At 32.6% G+C, this 20,867-nt stretch overlaps 1 protein-coding gene across 1 annotated transcript in view; it reads left to right on the forward strand.

Annotated features, from left to right (window-relative positions):
* Nucleotides 1–13,067, forward strand: part of LOC114754243 (hydroquinone glucosyltransferase-like) — a 43,869-nt gene extending 30,802 nt beyond the window's left edge. Inside the window, exon 2 of the mRNA XM_028943032.1 lies at nt 12,922–13,067. Coding sequence (XP_028798865.1) covers nt 12,922–13,064 — 143 coding nt within the window. The 3' untranslated portion in view covers nt 13,065–13,067. The remainder of the gene's footprint in view (nt 1–12,921) is intronic.
* The last annotated feature ends 7,800 nt before the right edge of the window (nt 13,068–20,867 follow it).

The raw sequence follows: 20,867 nt of genomic DNA on the forward strand, positions 1-20,867 counted from the left end.
GCCACCTAGGGGGATTATTTGGCAGCCATCCAATGCAAGAAAGGTTCAGATTCATCCATGTGTCCCAATTCTAGATTTTTCCAACAATTATCCCTTAATTCTGCATTTTATTTAATTAAAAACAGAGCTGTCCAGAAGCTGCAAGAAATTGGCCTTGAATTGGGCCTAATGTGGGCCCCACAAATGGTTTAGTCTGGCCCAAAAAGATGGCCCACAATCTAAATCAAAATCCCAAACCATTCCGAAACTTTATCAGTTACTATTCACTAGTAACATTCCATAATTTTTTTAGACCTCCAAAAATTCATTTCTATTGATGAAAATTCACCTTTTAATATTATAACATGATCTGAAAATTTTCAAAATTTTTTGCTACCTCTAGATATTTATTTTGAATTTTCCCTGATTAGGCTTCTATCAGTGTCACTGTGGGAAAATAAATTCCCTAAAATTAATTCCTGTGCTTCCAAGGCTTGAAACCAATTTTATAAATTCCCACAAATATTTATATACTTAATCCATATTTTTTTTTGAGAATTATTGAGGCCTCTAGCTATTTAAAATAATTATTTTTCTATGATTTCCCACTAATTTTTTGAAAAACCTCCGTTTACAGGAAATTCCGTAACAATTTATTTTCACAATAATTCCACCTTCCAGACCTCAACTAAGTTTCCAAAACTTCAAATTTATATTGTTCCCATTTTTTGGGAATTTTCTAGAATTTTTCTCAACTTTTCCCGTTTTGCCCTTCCTAAACCGATAAATTTGAAAATGTCGATTTGGACTCTTTTTGGGTTTCACATTATGCTTAGTTTTCTTAGTCAATCTTCTTTCCCTATTGGCCCTTAAGCAAATTTTTTATTCCTTCTATTAATGCTAAATATGGCGGGATGTGACAGTATGTATGTGTGGGCGAGTTCTCATGCTAATGGCCAAGATTTTAGAGTTATGTACGTGTGTGTGTATGGAACTAATTGTATAAGTTTTATTGTTGCTAAAATTATTGATTGAACTTCATTAAGATCTATTACCTCTCCTTCCTCCAGTTCCATATAATTCTGGTCGTTGAACCAGGCGTATCCTCGCAATTCAATGCTTTTGTGTGTGTTTAAGTTTACAGTAATAGTTAAGAAAAGGTTTAAAGTGAAAAATACCCATGAAACTATACAAAAGAACTTTCTTTGAGTTCAAATCTACCAATCCAAGTTTAAAAAGAGCTCAATAATGTCGGCATCATTAAAATTAACTAACGTCTGTTCTCTTGGTTGTGGGACCCATATTTTTTTAATAAAAGTATCAAAATACCCCAATTAAAATAAAAAATGTTAAGGATAAAAATACTCATGAATTTATACTGAAAATTCACCAAACACCGTATAATTTTTATGAAAGTACCAAAATATCTTATAAATCTTGTAAGGAAGCCATTTTATTTAATAGTTATGCCAATAAATCTCGTAATCTCGTAATGAACATGTAGGAATACTTTTTTTTGGTTCTATTTACAAAGTAAAGAGAGAATACTCTATCCGTCTCGTCTATAGTATAAGTCATTTCTAAAAGAATGACTTGTTCTAAAATATAAGCCACTTAAAGAGTAGTTAATGTTTATTTGTTAATTTTATCCATATAATTAATGTTTAATTATAACTTGTATTTTTCCTCTATCCTTCATAATCCTATTTAATATGGGTAAAGTTGAAAAAAATTCAATTTAAAACATATTTGAGGAATTAATTACCATTTTTTTAATATTGATGAATAAGTTAAAATGACTTATATTGTAGACCAGAATGAGTATAAATTTTGATTCTATACATAAGACACCTGATGTAATTTTTCATGTAAATGTACAAATTTTTCCTTATTAAATTAATGGCACTTGTTAATTTATCCCTCAATTTTGTCTTCTTCCCATCCCATGGCATTACTTATTCTTATCTCTTCCACTACCTCCCTCCCATCTCTCATAAGCGTTGGCGTTTTGCCAACCCACTAAGGGTAGCCTACACCATATAACCGGTAGGCTGTGACAGGCTAGCCCCCAACCCATTAAACCCACCACTTTTTTTTATAATTTTTCACATAAACAATATGTTATTATATTTTTAAAAAATTTCTTTCATTTATAGTTCAATTTTCATGTTACATGTCTAAACAAAAAATATTTTAAAAAATAAGCATATTGTATTTGTGATAAAAATTTAACAATTACAATCAAACATAAGACAATATTTATTACGGCAAAAAAGTGTTTTAGAGAAACATGGTGAATGAACTTTTAAAGAGCATGATGTTTGTTGAGAATTAAGAAAGTTGGGAAGCTGGAGAAGTACTAATTTGTTGGTCATCAAGTTTATTTTGGATGTTCTATTTATATTTTGTTAGCCATGTGAGGCTATGCTTTCATACATAATTATATATAATTATGTAAAGTACTTATAGGTTGTATTTACCTCGATAAAGAGGAAAGTAATGGCTCTATTGCTAGTAGGTAAGTGCCATCACCTTTAATGGCTGTATAACGGTAGGTAAATATTTAGCTATTGATATGGCATTAAATATTAACGGTTTAGAAGCAGCTCATCGATATCTGAGCTAGGAATTATTAGATGTTTGAATTACTAAACAAGTAATTCTATAAGTTATTTCAAAAACTTTAAAATTTTTTAGAAAATCAAATTCCTAATACAGGATTGATCCCCTATGTTTTAGAGAAGTTTTAATAAAGTTTAAGAAAAATATTCTTTTCTCCCAAGATCAAACTTGGCTTAGTGGTTCAACAGCTAACTAGTTCACATTTATGATATAGTTGAAGTTGGTGTTACAATTACTTTTATAATTAATTATTTAGATGATTGGTATGATATTATTTTACATTGCAAAGCTGCCTCTGGTAACAACAACAAAAACTACAAAGCCGCCATTTTTTGATGATTTTTTTAGTCTTACCTCGTCTTATATTCGCCTTCATTTATAAGGAACTCTTTCAAAATTATGCTTCGTTGAGGATAGATTCGTCACAGCATTACTTTAAACATTGATGGATTGGTTCACTGTCTTTAAAATTAAAAATAATTGGTTGATAAAGGTGCATAATAATGCATTTCACTTCCTTTTTATTGGCGTTTGTCTGTGCCCAGTGAATTGTATTTATTTACTTCCATCCATCAATAAATGCAAATAGTATTTTCAGTATTTTTATTTTTAAAGCATTAAATAGTAAAATCGAAAAGTTTTTAAATTTTAAGGCAAAGTATTACAAATTCCTCTTAAATAGCATGGGAGGAGTAAAAGTGAAACATCCTTACTTTAACCCCTTAGAGTATGCATTTGGAAGCGTTATGGTTCAAGCGATTCACAAAATAAGCCTATAGATTGAACTTTGTGATTGGTTCTCGGGTTACTATTTACTGATTAAATTTCAGATTTTTCAGTGCAACTTTGAGAATTCGTATCTCTTAGTATACACATCTAATTACATATTGCTCCACTATCCCAATACCAATTCCTTGCCTTGATCCATGCTTGGTCTACTTCCTAATTAGTGCATAAAATGACATAGGAGGAATGAGATTTCAAAGAAATCTCAGTAGCATATGAATTATAATTATCATGTAAATCATTGCAAGTTAAATTGTGATATGTCATGCAATCCAATTCATTCCCAACTCATAGGAATTCATGCCAAATATAATGCAAGGAGAGGAACATTATATCATCCACATTGACATATCACAGTATTTGGCCAAAGCATAACCAATGTCAATCAACAATCAAAGTCACCACAAAATTCCTCCAAATCCAAGCAACAACAAATCACAACAAACAAGCAAGATAAACAATCAAATTATAATTCAAAGCTACCTTTGCAAAGCTTGTCCAACTAATTCCTCCAAGGAGCAATGCTTCTTCTTAATTCCTCCTCTCAATGCCTATTAAACCAAGCATAAACATAGGCCATATTAATCACAAGACAACTTAGTTTTAACACTTTAACATTACTTAACAATTTCCCCCCTTTTGTCTTTTTCCACATCCATTCCATAATGTACCATGCATAATTCCAACATTAGGGCATGAGAATAAAGTATAATACACATCATAACATCATTCATAACTAGATACAACCATTACATGCAATTCATCAATACAATGATTGACATTGCTAATTATGTAATTAATGTTGTTATGTTATGTTGTGTAAGGTATCAATAGCAAAATGAAACATCCTTACTTTAACCCCTCAGAGTATGCATTTGGAAGCGTTACGGTTCAAGCGGATCACGACACAAGCCCGTGGATTTAAAATTTCAACATAATTACTTAGGTTACTATTCATTTGGTAAAATCTGGAACTTTCCGATTCCGTGCCTTATTTTGAAAATTCGTATCTCCTTGTGTACACATCCAATTGAGGTGTTCTACCTATCATTTTAAAGCTTGGGATGTGTACAACATGTCTACCAAACTTCATGGCTTAACTCTTTCATTTGATAGGTCAAACTGGAGCTGGAAGTTAACTGCTCCCGTACCTATATTTTATTCATTAGACAATTCTTACTTTAATTCTCCCTTCATTTAAACATGCAACAACTAGCCTTATGGATTCCCATTCATTCATATATCTTTCCAGTCATGCCATAAACATTCTAAACAAATACATTATATCATTGGCATTCATATACATAATTTACACAATAGGAGAATTATACATTAACCAATAGCTTCAATCATTGACATGAATAATTCTCCACTTTCTTCTCCTTGCTTCTCATACTCTCCTTCATGCATGCCTTCTCTTTATCATTTAACCTACTATGGTTGGTTAAGAGAGGGTGAGATTCGGGAGAATCTTAGTAGCAAATAATAACCACCCAAACATACATGGCAAGCTTGGCATATATAATATGCTTGCAACTTAACATCTTTATAACGTAATGACATGTTTGGCAATCATCATGTATTTATCATAAAACACATAGGCCTATGGCATATTTCAAACACATTCACAATCACAACACACATGAGTTCATAAAATCATATAATATAGAAACATGTCATACATACAAGCAAATACCAAGCACATAAGAGTAAGGTCAAGTTTGCTACCTTATGTCCTTAAGCTTTCTTATTACTTCTTTTTTGTTTCCAACCATTAAGGTTGCTTCCTCAACCACATCTAAACCTTGTCTTAGATGCCTCAAGATCCTAATCATAGCCACAAGGATCATATTACTCATTAGGACCAAGAATTACCCAACATGGAAGACTTGTGTCCTTAAACTTAATCCCTTTTTCCTTAATTTATCATGTAATGTTTTAGCTTTGTAAAAATTGTTCCCTTAAGCCAATCCTACACAATTTTGCCCAAAGAATCAAAATATGAGCTTAGATTCATCAAACTCCAATTCCTTCCCCTGGTTCTAGGCCAAAAACGAAATCTGCCACTAAATTTTTAGTTTTGATTCCAATGCTTCCAACTTCATTCTTTCATCTTATCCCTACACAATTTTTCATTTTAAACACATCAGAAGCATGAAAATCATCAAAATCACACCCTAAGAACAAGAACCAGGTCTTGCCAAAACATTTCCCCAAGTTACACAATCATGAAATTCAACCAATTTCAGCATAAGCCCACTTGATTCGTATTTCTTTCAAGCCTTTAAACATCATTCTAACATCAATTTCATCTCCCCTCACACTTAACAATTTCGTGCAGCTTTCAAGCTCCCAAAAATCATTAAAATCTATAATTAAGCTCAACAACAACAAGAGTAGTGAAAACTACATCAAAAACCATGAACATATCTTGTTTTAGAGCTTATTCTTGCATGAGACCACTTGGCCTTTCCTTCTCCCTCTTCTTTCTCTCTCTAGAAACCATTTTTCCAGAGCTTCCCCAAGGTTTCCATGAGCTTAGGATGAAATGAGAGGGAGGGGAGGGGTATTTATAGAAAACAAGACCGAATCTAGGCCGTTGATCTTAAAAATGTGCGGCTTGATCTGGACTGTCCATTTTCTCTTATAATCTTATGGTGACAAGTGTCCTTTAACATCATGCTTACCTCATTATGATGACATCATGCTTACATCATCAATCCACATGCTTTTAATCCAACCGTACACGTGTCTTGCATCTAGCCGTACACGTAATACCTTCTTTTCCTATCACACCGTACACTTGTCTCTTCCATTAAGTAATATAAATTCGTGCAAAATACAACCCTTAGGCATTTCTCCACCTATCTTGTCATTCTGCACCGTGTAGGGTACTTTTTGGGATCCTGCTTTCCCGAAGACTATTGGGACATGTTGTGGCACCATTTTCTCTCCTCAAATAAATCCACATGGCATTATATAACATGCTCAAAGAGAGAGTGATGCTCTTCCCTTGTTCTTCCATTAAAATAATTAAAATAATTAATAATATTTATTTCGGAGTGATCTTGACCGAATTCTTTCTACCGATCCACAACTCCAAGAATCTATCTCCGGGTACCAATACTATTCATTCATCACAGGGAATTCGTCTAATTTTTCTTAAGTCAAAAGTCAACCTCTAGACATTTGACTTTGACTTTCCCTGGATAGTATATAAATAGGCTTTAAATTCCATTAAAGCCAATCTCTTTGCTTTCTAGGGACGGAATTATTTTTAAAACCTGTCATAATTCCTCAAGTATTTTCCCCCGTTTTGTTCCAATTATCTGAGGCCTCCCTATACTTTAAATAATTTATTTTTAATAATATTCAAAATCAGTCAAAACCCTGGAATTCCACAAATTCCTTCTAGTGGCATTTTCGTCATTTTTAGCCTCATACAGACCTCTGAACCTTATTCCTATTTTTCTGGAATTTTTATGAAGTGTTCAGCCTTAACCTATCATTTTCCATTTTCTGGGATTTTTCTGAGATTTTCGGCATAATTTTAGTTTTACCCCTACCAACCCGAAACTTTACGAAATTACAATTTTGTCCCTAGTTTGGCTTAGCCTCAAAATTCACCTCATTGAGGCCTCCAACATAACTTTTGACCTACATTTATCTCTATTTCTCATTCCTGGGCCCTGAGATTTCTTCTAAGTCTCTAACTTCCTCTTTTCTTAGTCTCAGAAAATTTTCTTTTGCGATTTAGTCCCTAGGAATCCCTTTGTCCGTCTAGGAAACCTCTAGGACCTCTGCCAAAAGGGGTATGGTAGTCTACCCAATTCAGGCTAATTTTAGTGCTTTTAGACCCAAAATTCGGGATGTTACAAAAAGCATTTATTGGATGAAATTTCATTGACTAATTTATAGTTGACACTTTTAGTGCCTCATAATAAATGGCATACGAAATACTCCTTCTTGTCCTTATTATAAGAGTCCTTCTAGAGGAAATTTTTTATAAGACCCTATGATAGTTTCAATGAATATTAAATTTTTTTATATACCCATATTTAATAAGGGTAGTGAGAGAATATAAATTAATCTGATGTTAGAATTTAGTATAATTAACAAGAAAAATATTAAAAATTACTTGAATTTTATGACATTCATTGATTTTAACTAATTGAATGGGTATGTGTGAATTAGTTAAAAGGTTCTTATGATATGCACTAAAGGGAGCATTTTTAGTTTCAGTTGAAAAAACAATTAAGGATTTATATTTCCAACTCCATCACATCCGCATGCACCTACCATCTATACTAACTTTTCTTTGAGAAGCCTAGGAAATTGTCTTGACTTATTTAAACAGATAACTGATGATATTAGCAAATGACATTATAAACCACGCGGTTTATTTAATAATTATTCTTATGGTCTTATTTATAAATTACTTTTAAGCTATTGGTATGTTACTTAAATCAATAAAAAAAATCTTAAACCTCATTAACTAATCAGCTTTAAAATTTAACAACTTTCATGAAAGAAATTTAATAATATGATTATTTAATTTGATTAAATAAAATCTTTCCTATCTGCCTTATACTAATAGGATATAAGAGTATGCCTATAAACCTCATAATATTGTAATGATTTTGTTTTAACCATATCATTTGCTGATATTATCAGTTACATCCAATTTCTCTCCTATTTAATTAAGTCAACAATTTACTAGAGGCTTCTCGAAGAAAAGCGGATAAATGTTCACCAACAATATACTAGTAATGCAAAAAGGAACAAAAGCATTTAATGGGTATAATGAATATGAAGTTTCATCCAGCAATGCATAAGTAAGACTAAGAGTTAGCGGAAAAAAGTGAGAGTTTTAAATAAAATATAAATTATGGAATATTTTCCGTTTCAGCTGAAAACAATAAAGGATTTATATTTCCAATCCCACCACTAACTTTTCTTCAAGAAGCCTAGGAAATTGTTGACTGATTTAAAGAGAAATTGAATATAACTGATGATATTAGCAAGTGATGACATCGTATTACAAGATTTATAGGCATAGTAACTGTTAAACGGCTCATTACAAGATTTATAAAATAAAATAAGATAATTCTAAAGAAAACTATATTTTCATTAATTTACCAGATAACTCCTATATTTAAAATTACATATATTGGTCTCGAAGTTAAGAGGAAGCATATGAAAGAATCCATAGACCATCAACTATCGATGGAGAAAAGAAATCCCAGCATCGCCGTGGTTCCATGTCTAGGCTTCGACCATCTAATCCCACTCATAGAGCTTGCAAAACGACTTGTCATTCATCTTCCTCATGTCCATGTCAATCTCTTCATCCCAACCCTTGGCCCTCCCTCCACAACCACCTATTCCATCCTTCAATCACTTCCTCCCCACATAGATTACACTATTCTTCCACAAGTGAATCAAAACGACATCCCTCATACTGCCATCCATCCAGCTACACAAATGCATCATACCGTCATGCTATCTCTTTGTTCACTTCATGATGCTTTGAGCTCATTAAAATCTCAAACTCGAATTGTTGCTATGATTGCCGATTTCTTCCCAATGGATATATTACAAATTGTGAATCAGTTCAACCTCAAATCATATATTTACTATTTTGGAGGAGCTAGGACATTGTGTTTCTACCTTAATTTTCCCCAACTTGACAACGATCACGACACTGTTTCCACAGGTTTTCAAGAACTATCACAACCTTTGAAACTCCCAGGTTATAAAGCTCTCTCTTCTTCTTTAATGGAACTAATTAATAGCTTTATTAGAGATTTTTTTAAAGCCTGAAATCTATCAGAAGTTAACTGATGGGACTTCTTTTCAGGTTGCATAGCTTTTCATGGAAAGGATCTTCCTGACACAGTTCAGGAAAGATCAAGTGAATCTTACAAAACAGTTCTCCACATATGTAAACGGTTTGATTTTGCTAATGGGATCATAGTGAATAGCTTCCAAGAATTGGAGCGAGAGGTAATAACGGCTCTACAAGAAAGTAATATTAAACTCCCACCTGTTTATCCATTGGGCCCTATTTTGCGAATCGAAGTAACTAAGCAAAACGAGTCAGACTCGAAGTGTTTAACATGGTTGGACAATCAACCATGAAACTCAGTTCTATACGCCTCTTTTGGAAGTGGTGGAACACTGTCAGTTAAACAACTTCACGAACTTGCTTTAGGGTTGGAGATGAGTGGCCACAAGTTCTTGTGGGTAGTGAGAGCTCCAAGCGAGTCTGTTTCTTTGGATTATTTAACTGTAAAAAAGGAGGGCCCGCTTGATTATTTGCCAAAATGGTTTATTGAAAGAACCAAAGATCAAGGGCTTGTGGTCCCATCATGGACCCCACAGATCCAAGTCTTGAGACATGAGTCCACTGGTGGGTTTTTGACTCAGTGGTTGGAACTCCACCCCTGAAAGTATATTCTATAGGAAGCCAAAGATTGCATGGCCACTATCTGCAGAGTAAAGAATGAACGTTGTATTTATAACTGAGGAGTTGGAGATTGCTTTAAGGCCAAAAGAGAATGAAAATAATAATGGAATTGTGGAGTAAGAGGAAGTTTGTAAAATTGTGAAGAGACTAATGGAAGGTGAGGAAGGGAAAGAAATGGGCAGAAGAATTCAGGTTCACAAGGATGCTGCTGTTAAAGCTCTTAGTGAAGATGGTTCCTCTGCTAAGACCCTCGTTTTCCTATCTCTTAAATGGAAAAGTTAGGAGTGGCAAGTGGAAAAATACGAGCCTGGAATGATTTTAATGATCACTTTGAGCAGTACGAGGTTTCTGTTTTATCTTTTACTGCATCTTTTTTCTGGAAATATTCATATAAAGTCAAGAGTTATGTCAACTTGGCCAGACGGAAATGATTTAATTCGAATGATCATAGCCCCTTATCTTGGATGTATGGGTGGTATTGCTATATATGTACTAAATGCCATAGCCTCTTATCTTGGAATAAAAAGGGACTATATATTAAATTCTTAATTTTCTTCTATTACTTACTGATGATCGAGCTTCATTAAAATCCATTCCCACTCCTTCCTTCTCTTCCATGTAATCTTTTCGCCTTTAAATTCGTTGAACAAAATTTATCTTACAAGCCATCGCAATGGTGGTTTTTGGACATGGAAGCTTTGTTTTTTTTTTTTTATGGGTTAATATAAATTTTGGTTCTTCAAGTTCTCATGAACTGTGGCTTTAGTCCATCAAGTTTCAAATTATAGGTTTTGGTCCTTTAAAAGGTAAAATGGTCCAAGTCTTTACTAAATTATATGGATAAATGTTTAAAATAAAAAGAAACTTGAGTGACCAAAATTTATGATTTAAAACTTAAGAGACCAAAATCAAAATGAGGACAAACTTATGGAACCAAAAATTATATTAACTCTTTTTTTTTCCTATCCTCTTCTGCAGCTTAAATTTGTCACACTTCTCTAATGTTTTTTTTTTCCCCTTCTTATTTTGTTATGATCAAATTCTACATAAAAAGAATGAAATTTTGATATCTTTTGGGAAAAGAATAGTATCATCAGTTTTATTTTTTTTTTTCAAAGTAAAAATACTCCAAAGATTGGTGACGTGTTCCTTTTAATTTAGATGCAAATTCCTTGGACCATGAAAAAAATCGAAAAATGCTTCAATTTTTGCTCATCAGATATCAAATTTTCTCTTATTTTACATAGAATCTAATAATAAAAAGAAATTTAAAAAAATATGGAAAGGAGGAGAAAATTGAGGAGCAGCAGACACCCCAAACCGGTGGATTTTGATGTGTTTATGGTCATCTGCCCCCACCATCGATGGCGACGTGATGGTTCACGGTGGCTGCGCATATCGCATAATTCATCAGTACCCGTCAAAGCAATTAGACAAAATAAAGCGAAACAAAACAAGAAACAAAGAATGGAAGAAAGTAATGAAGGGTCCAATAATGCTACAATTGGAGGCATTCTGCTGATAAAGTAGAGATGCTTGTATATTTGTCATTTATTAATCGGGAAGGAATATCTATCATATCTTCACTTGTTGCAATATTATATTGGTCAAGTAATAAGGAACAACTCCCGGCTCACGAGCTTCACATATCGGGAAAGCTCGAAGTCCATAGTACTGATATGATATTAATTAATATGATTTTGATGGCCTTTCACAAACCGACATAACAATCAACATCAACTAGCAATTTTTACATTGAAATACTCTTACTAATTAAGCAAGCTTAGAAGAATACTAATTGAGATAGTTAATAGTACCTCTTCTTAATATAATATATATTTAACTAATTTATGTAGATTAAATAAAGTAGTTAAATTAGTTATTTATCAAAAATATGTGTTAGTTTTCTTAAAAAAATACCCTCTCAAATCATTTGGATTGAAACTATCCTTTGATTCAAACTCCCTTAACATGTATGCAATCAATAGACTTAGTTTAGATAAATAAGGGAAGACAAAATGGATTGGGATCTTATATTTAAAACCAAATTTAATTCCCTATTAGCTCTTATATTAAGGACAAATATAATAATAAAAACTAGGGTTAATATAATCTTTGGTCCCTCAAATTTGTTCTCATTTTGGTTTTAGTCCATCAAATTTCAAACCATAGGTTTTGGTCCTTCAAGAGATAAAATGGTCCAAGTCTTTATTGGATTATGGAGACTAATGTTTTAAATGAAAAGAAATTTAAGGGGCCAAAACTTACTATTTGAAACTTCAAAGACCAAAATCAAAATGAGGATAAACTTGAAAAACTAAATTTTGTATTAACCCTAAAAGCTATATTTACAACAATTTCCCAGTTGAACCATATGTGTAAAGGTGTATATAATGTAGAGTCTCAAAGTTAAAAAGAAGCACTCTGTGATGAAGCAACCAGCTGATTATCGATCTTCCATGGAGAAAAGAAGTCCTTGCATTGCCATGGTTCCATCCCTAGGTTTGGGCCGTCTAATCCCACTCGTACAGCTTGCAAAATGACTTGTCGTTCACCTTGCTCGCTTCCATGTCACTCTCTTCATCCCAACACTTGGGCCTCCCTCCAAAACTATGTATTCCATCCTTCAATCTCTCCCTCCTCATATAGATTTCACTATTCTTCCACAAGTGAATAAAATGACATCCCTGAAAGTGCCGTCCATCCAACAACACAAATCCATCATACCATGATGCTGTCTCTTCCATCACTTTAAGATGTTTTGAGCTCTTTGAATTCTTGAACTCACCTTGTTGCTATGATCACAGATTTGCTGTCAGTGGATGCGTTAGAAATTTCCAAGCAATTCAACCTCAAGTCACATGTTTACTATGCTTCGAGAGCAACTTCATTGTGTCTCTGCTCAATTTCCCCAACATGACCAAGATCACAAAAAGGTTTCTACGGGCTTCCGAGAGCTATCACAACCTTTGAAACTCCCAAGTCACAAAGCTTTCTTTTTCTTTCCTGCTTTAATTAAACTAAATAACTATCAAAAATTAACTCATGGAACTTCATTTCTACAGGTTGCATAGCCTTTCATGGCAAGGATCTCCCTGACATAGTTCAAGAAAGATCAAGTGAATCCTACAAAACAATTCTTCACATTTGTAAACGATTCAATTTTGTAGATGGTATCATAGTGAATAGCTTCTTAGAACTAGAATGAGAGGTAATAACCATTCTGCAAGAAAATTATAATCATAAATACCCTACAGTTTATCCTTTGGGGCCCATTTTATAGATAGAATTGGCAACCACAAATGTGTTAACCACAGATTGCTTAACATGGTTAAACAATCAGCCACAAAACTTAGTTCTATATGTTTCTTTTGGGAGTGTTGGAACACTGTCACATGACCAACTTCACCAACTCGCCTTAGGATTAGAGATGAGTGGGCACAAGTTCTTGTGCGTTGTGAGAGCACCAAGTGAGTTTGCTTCTTCAGTTTATTTTGAGGGCAAAATAGGAGGACCCACTTGATTACTTGCCAAAAGGTTTTATTCAAAGAACCAAGGATCAAGGTTTTGTGGTCCCATCATGGGCCCCACAAATCCAAGTCTTGAGACACAAGTCTGTTGGTGGGTTTTTGACTCAGGTTGGAACTGCATGCTTAACGGTGTTTTCTATGGCAAGCCCATGATTGCACGGCCACTATTTGCAGAGCAGAAAATGAACGCATTGTTGTTAGCCGAAGAATTGAAGATTGCTGTGAGGCCAAAGGAGAATGAAAATAATGGTGGTGGTGGTGGTGGTGGTGTCTAGAATTGTGAAGTGTGTGATGGAAGGTGATGAAGGTAAAGAAATGGATGCTGCTGTTAAAGCAATGGGAGAAGATGGTTCTTCTAAGAGGATGCTCAACAGTTTAGCGTTCGAAATTTTGAATTGAATAATCTTAATTAGTAGCAAAAGTAGAAAAATGTAAGTCTTTAATTTTAATGTATTTTATTGTTAATTACATATTTTTGCTTAGTGGCGTAAAGATAAGGCTTTCTCATATAAGTAAGACTTGTGTCAGTCTCCAACAAAGTTGTAAGATTATATATACATTGCCCCCAGAGCTACTTAACTAATTTGAGTAGATTAAAAAAATTAGTTAAGTTAGTTATTTGTAACAAATATAAGTTAATTTTTCTAAACTGCACTTTTAATCATGACTACCTTGGGATGAAAATCCCTTGACATGTGTATTTAATAAGGATACTTTAGAGAATAAATTACAAATTTGGAAAATGAAGTATATTAAGATAAAACCAAATCTAATCTCCAAGCAACGATTATATTAAGTATCGAGGGTAGCATGTGTATATGTGTATGGTCCCCAGGCACCCTTCGCATAAGCATGCGCACATAATTTCTTTATTCTACATTCAAAATCAAAAGAACACATGTTTGAGCACTGTTACAGTTGAGGTAAAATTAAAGAGATTAATATTAAAAAAATTTAAAAATAATCTGAGTAATAGGTGGTAGCCTCCTTGGTTGATTAGCATAAAGAATCCATCAAATTTGCAATATTTTAAACCATAAGTCAGTTTGATTATAAATGTTTTTCGTGGATTGTCATCTTATTCAAACATTCATGCGCAAGTATATTTTTCATCCTATCAAATTCGAACAGAGCTTGTCATAAACTGTGCGCGTGCCAACAGTATTTCATTTTTCTTCATCCAAGAACATACGCTTGAGGAAATTCAAGCATTTGATGATTTCAAATTAAAGAGATCCATTGTTTAGATGTTAAAGAGATCTATAATTAAAACTTATACTTTAATGTGTGTGTATGTCTATGTATGACATTTAATAAATTCACCACAAAATTAAACAAAGTTATATTTGAAATTTTCAATTTTGATTTTTAAATATGTATAATCACTTTTAAATTTTAAATTATATAATATACATAAAAATTTTAAAATTATAATTCTTAAATAATGTTTAGAGTTAAGTTGGATTTCTACTTCTATATTATTTTTAAGCGAAATGGTCAGCTTCAGTTTTTTCCCCCCATTAGTGAATAAAAAAATTATACATAAGGCCCTAAAAGATTACATATAGTTGACTAATTAAAAAAATCATTAACAATTAAACTCAAACCGACTAGTATGCATCTATATCTACCACTCTGTGTGTAAGTCACTTGTAGGAGAAATGTTTATTCTTAAATAAGTCATTTGTTCGGTAATTAATCGCTTTTTTTTTTTCAATTTCACCTTTATTCGATACAATAAAAAACATGTGAGAGAAAATGTACAGCACATATTTTATACCCTATCTTTAATACGGAAAATGTGGAAAATTTTATCAATTTAATACATTCCGTTGTATGGGAGAATGGGGTACAAGTGACTTACATACTGCAACACCTAACTTTTTAATACTAATAGGGTCATTTTAACGTCTGTGAATCACAAACGCCAGGTTTCCGACCAAGGAAAAAACAGGGAAGTTTTTTTTTCCCCTTCAATATTAGAATCCGTCGATCAAACGTTTCAAACCTTTAGAATAACTGACGAGTGATCCACAATCAACCCTGCTTTCAACTTAATCTATTATTACCTAGAATGATTTCATACTGTGCAATCTCATAATATTATATTAAAAAATATAGCAACCATCTTGGTTGACAGCACATACTTGCATATGGCAGTGCTCTCCTCTTTATGAAATATACAAAATAATATTTACATAATGTAAGTAATGGTTACTTGCCCATATAAGATATATAATAGAATAAATAATAACTTATCAAGATATTTTGCTGCATAGGTACAGAATATAATAGGCATCTCTGCTCTTCAACCAGCTCACCTTCTTCTTAAATAACCTTCTTATCCTTTAAGCTACTAGCCTTCATTGTTCATCATAAATGGAAGGGTGAGATTCTAAAGAATTCCTGTAGTAGTAATTTTTATCAAACAAATGTGCAGATTACATAAAGCATGCAAAACAAGCCAAAGTGGAACATAACCTTGTAAGCTAATGTAGTTAAGCATTTATGCACATGACAAATAGACAAGCTGAATAAATAATACGCAAATAATTGGCTAATACTGCCCCATGTCTATCAGCTACATGTGATCACGGCTAAATAATCTATGCAAGGAAATAAGGATTACATGTTCTCATGCTTTAAACAGCAATATGGCACAAACAGATATGCAGCAATCATGCACAAGTGTAAGGTAGAAAAGAACTATTACCGGGTCTGCTTCCCTCCAAATAAAACCTTACCATTCTCCTTTGTTTCTGCTTCTTGGTAAGCTTGAGCATATATCAAGACCTATCATGTTTGTAAGGGTAGATCAATATTTGATCCAACTGTAATTCATAAATTCAATAACTCTCTTTAAATCCCAAATCTTCTTTAATCTCTACCCTTACATAACAGTTGGTCATCCTAGACCATTTTTCTTATTCAAACTATTCTCTTTGGAACACTTCCTTCCTTAATTATCTCAACCCATACAATTACTTTACTTAGTAACTGGTCATCTTGGTCAAATATAATATATATATATATATTATACACATATAATCACTCCAATTGATTTTATTTCATTTTTCCAAAATAATACTATAAGCTCTCTAAGCTTTTATTCACAACTAACTTAATACTTATTTAAATCCAAGCTAAGCAATTCAACCTCTATACATCCTTCAATCTCCTTAATTTTAAATTTACAGTCCTTAAACAACCATTCTCATAAATTCTATTAATTACAACTTTTATCCCATATTAATCATTGGCTGTGTCATTAAAAGTTTTCCTGATGTGTACCTTTGAAATAATTTATAAATATCATGGTTATTAATCTACCTGTTAAAAATTTCCAACCACCATTTGGAAACCTCAATCAAACCTCAAATCAACAATATGAAGTCCCTATTTAAATAACCTAAAATCATAACTAATTATAAACCATATTTTTAATCCCTTTATTCTCCTTCAATTTCATTCTTAATCTCTTTATAATTCAAACACCTAAACCAATATTACATCAACAATCCAAGCTTGTCACCCTATCTTGATCTCTCATTTTCTCTTTCCCATAAGCATCTAAATATTTCATTTGCTCATATTTATTCAAAACCAAACAGTGACTCTTTAGCTAATCAAACACCTAAACCAATATTACATCAACAATCCAAGCTTGTCATCCTATCTTGATCTCTCATTTTCTCTTTCCCATAAGCATCTAAATATTTCATTTGCTCATATTTATTCAAAACCAAACAGTGACTCTTTAGCTAATTAACTCACCCTTTCTTCCCTATTTAAATGTCATTCCATGAACCCATAACTCTATTCTTCTTTAATCTCCCTCGGTCTCAAATCCATTTCACCCATACCACCTCCTATTTCCACTATCTTACATGCTATACTCTCAAGTGTCATAACAGCTAACATCCACCGGTATATATATATATATATATATATATATATATATGTATATATATGTAAGTTTCAGTTTGTTCTTCCCTTTTTATTCGGCCACCGCCTAGCCTATAAATATATCAATAATAACTCCACGGTTACAACCTTTCCTCAATTACTTTCAGACCCAAAACACCTATACCCGTGGACACACACACATATATATAAAATCATGCCTAAACTTCCTCCCAAATAACCATTTCAATTTCAATGTTTTCCACTCCATAATTCTCACGGCTTTCCCATACACACACACACACACACTCCAAAATCTCTGTTCCGCCTAACCAAAAATTAAGCACTCACTCTTATGCAACAACAAATAATGCAACTACATGCTTCTACCTAAATAACACAGCGTCTCCACCAACAACCATAGTCTGTGTTTTTGACAGCAATAACAGAGGAAGAACAAAGCATATATAACTACCAAAAACATACTCCTATAACTAAGTGCCTGTTTGGCAGAGCTTATTTTAGACAATAAGCAGCTTATTTTGAGGAAAAGCTCGATTGAAAAATTTCATCCTGTTTGGCACAGCTTGTAAGGCATCGAGCTTGAGGGTCAAAAGCTATGGAAACGTACGATTGAAAATAAGCTCAGGAAGGGAGCTTATTTGAAGAAGCTTATGGACCGTTATTCTCTTTTTATTTTTCTCTCTGATAACCAAAAAATATCTCTGATGCTAAGACCCTAGGATGTCGTCAGAAATCTTCATTGTGCCACCATTGGAAATCTGAGGATGAGAATCTTGATTTTGTTGATGATACTCCCAAAGACAGCGACGAGAGCAAGAGTCACAACACTCCATTTGCAAAAGTTGTTGGCTATAGAAACGGATTGAACCCCTGCAAGAGATGGAGAAGCAATCTGAAAATCGTTGATTCTGCGAATTACAAGAACTCCCAAAGCAATCGTTGATTAGAGTCTTCTTCGTACTCAGATGAACTTCCATGGTTACTTCGGACGCAAAAGAAAATTAGAGAGAGAGAGAAGAGAGGGGAACTGGAACCGAAGCAGGAGGATATGATCGAACAAATTTTTTTTTTTATGTTTTATTTTAGTTTTGGATTTTCTTATGTTTGTTATGATTACAATAATTTTTTATAATTTTTTAAATGTTTTAAAATTTAATTTATTTATTAAATTTCACTTCTTCAAATTAAATTAATTTAAATTCATTATATTATCTTATTTTATTTTTATCATATATTGGTTATATTTAAAATATTTTTTATGATTTCTTTGAAATTTCAAAATTTAATTCACTCATTAAATTTCACTTCTTTATATTAAATTAATTTAAATTTATTGTATTATGTAAAATTATTTTCTTAATAATATTTCATTATTGATCAAAACTCATACCCATTTTAGTAATTTTACAGACAAACTTACTTTTACTCAATTATAATCCAAACAACCTTTTACCAATCTCACTTTTACAAACTAACTTTTTTAAATTTCAATCTAAACACAATTAAGCTTATCTAATTTAGCTTTTACCCAACTTCACTTCTCCATAAGCTACTTTTTCAATAAGCTATTTTTCTAATCGCTGATCCAAACGGACCCTAAATAAACTAGGAACCAAAGCTTAGCTTTGTAGAGATGAACGCCCCTATTCGGTAAACTTAAAAAACAGAGCAACCATTCGGGTATATATATGATTACATATACATACCTACATACACCTACTCCCTCTCACTAGTTTCATAACTTGACAGCACGGAGGACTAGTCAAGCATTTGACCTTGAAAAATCACCACCCAGATTTGGACACACACACAAACCGAATAGGAATGCAGAGGCAAAGAAAGGGACATGCAAGCTCAAAAACTACCACTACCCACTTCAGTCTTGTCGTGGAATAAGAGTTCACCGGTCCTCTTCCTCTTTTCTTCACTTTCTCTCACTACCCACACTTTCTTACTCAACCATCGCAGCTAAATCTAAAGACAGATGGAAAGAAATAAAGATGGAAGAGTAATTAGGAGGTTTACCCAAGCTCAAAACAGTGATTGCATGTCAGGTTCTTGATCTCCTGTGGTCTCTCGCCGGTGACGCACCCCTGGTCCCTGTCACTCGCGCTTTCTCTCTATTCTCTACGGAAAGCAGAAATGAACTAAAGGAGGTGCATGAGTGATCTGATGGTTAAAAGGGCAAGGCACACGTGTGAGGTGTGGGAGATTCTTGGACCAGTTTGCCCCTATATCATATTTATTCCTCAAAGTTTATCCTTCTCCTATTTTTCTGAAATATAAAATATATCCAGAAATTAAACCAAAATATCTTATATGGATTTTCCTTATCCATTAGCTTCTTTGACCCATATAATAGATTTTCTAAAAATTCTGGATCAAAAGTCAATTCCTAATTATTTTTCTTGAATTTTTCAAGAAAATAGCCATTCACTCTAGAAATTAATCCTTAACCCATTTTAAGGATTTTATGCCTCAAATAACTCCTTTACCTTCACAACTGGTTATCCTAAAATTTTCAGATTAAATATAAATCTCTAAGCATTTTTCCATAATTTTCTGAGAAAATAAGCCATTTTCCTCTTAAAATTATCTATTAAAATTATTTAAGCCATTTTTGGGGAAATAACTTTTCCAAAATATCTCTAAACTTGAAAATCAATATTCCATAATTTTTCCCAATTTTATTTGGCTATTAAATAATTTTAATAAATTTTCTCTTTTCTGCTCACTTGAGTCAGAAAATTCGGCATGTTACACATACCACTAAATTTGTTCCTATATACAAGTCACTTGTAAAAAAAAATTGCTCCTAAATATAAGTCACTTGTAGGGTAATTAATGACCTTTTTTCAAATTCAGTCCTATTAAATACAATAAAGAAAATAGGTTAGAGAAAATGGCCAACGCATTTTTTCAACACCATTTTTCTTTAACGGAGGCTAAGTGTGTGAAAATGGTATCAACTTAATGCATTATTAACAAGAATGAGATACTAATGAGTTATATCTATGGGAGTAGAGTAGTCCTCCCTCTAGTCCTTATTATAAGAATCAGCAAATTAATTCACTTATAATAACAAAACTAATTAAAAGTATTAAATTTGTCATAAAATTTAAGTAATTTTCAATATTACTCTCATTAATTATATTATATTAATTTTTATTCTCCACTATATCCATGTTAAATATAAGCATATTAAAAAAAATTATTTAATACTCGTTCAAACCATTGAAAATTTTTATATAAAAATGATCAAGAATTTCTTTTAGAAGGGCTTCTATATTAAGTACAAGAGGGAGCACGTTAATTAAAAGACCACAATAACCTATTCCTATGTATCTATAGATAGATCTACGGCATTTAAGACTTCGTGCAAAGGACGAAGCCTACACTAAAAACTGATTTAATTTAATGATTTGACCGCTATTTTTTAACCCTCATTTTGTATGATTCCAGTGTACATTCTTTCTTTTAAGTGAGCTGCTTATTAACTATTTTCAGCTAATAAGCTTCATATATTAAGTTTGTCAGATAGGAGTTTGATTTTA

Source organism: Neltuma alba, unplaced genomic scaffold (genome assembly GCF_004799145.2).
Source record: "Neltuma alba isolate B1F8T4 unplaced genomic scaffold, ASM479914v2 tig00010124_pilon, whole genome shotgun sequence".
NCBI classification, from domain to species: Eukaryota; Viridiplantae; Streptophyta; class Magnoliopsida; order Fabales; family Fabaceae; genus Neltuma; species Neltuma alba.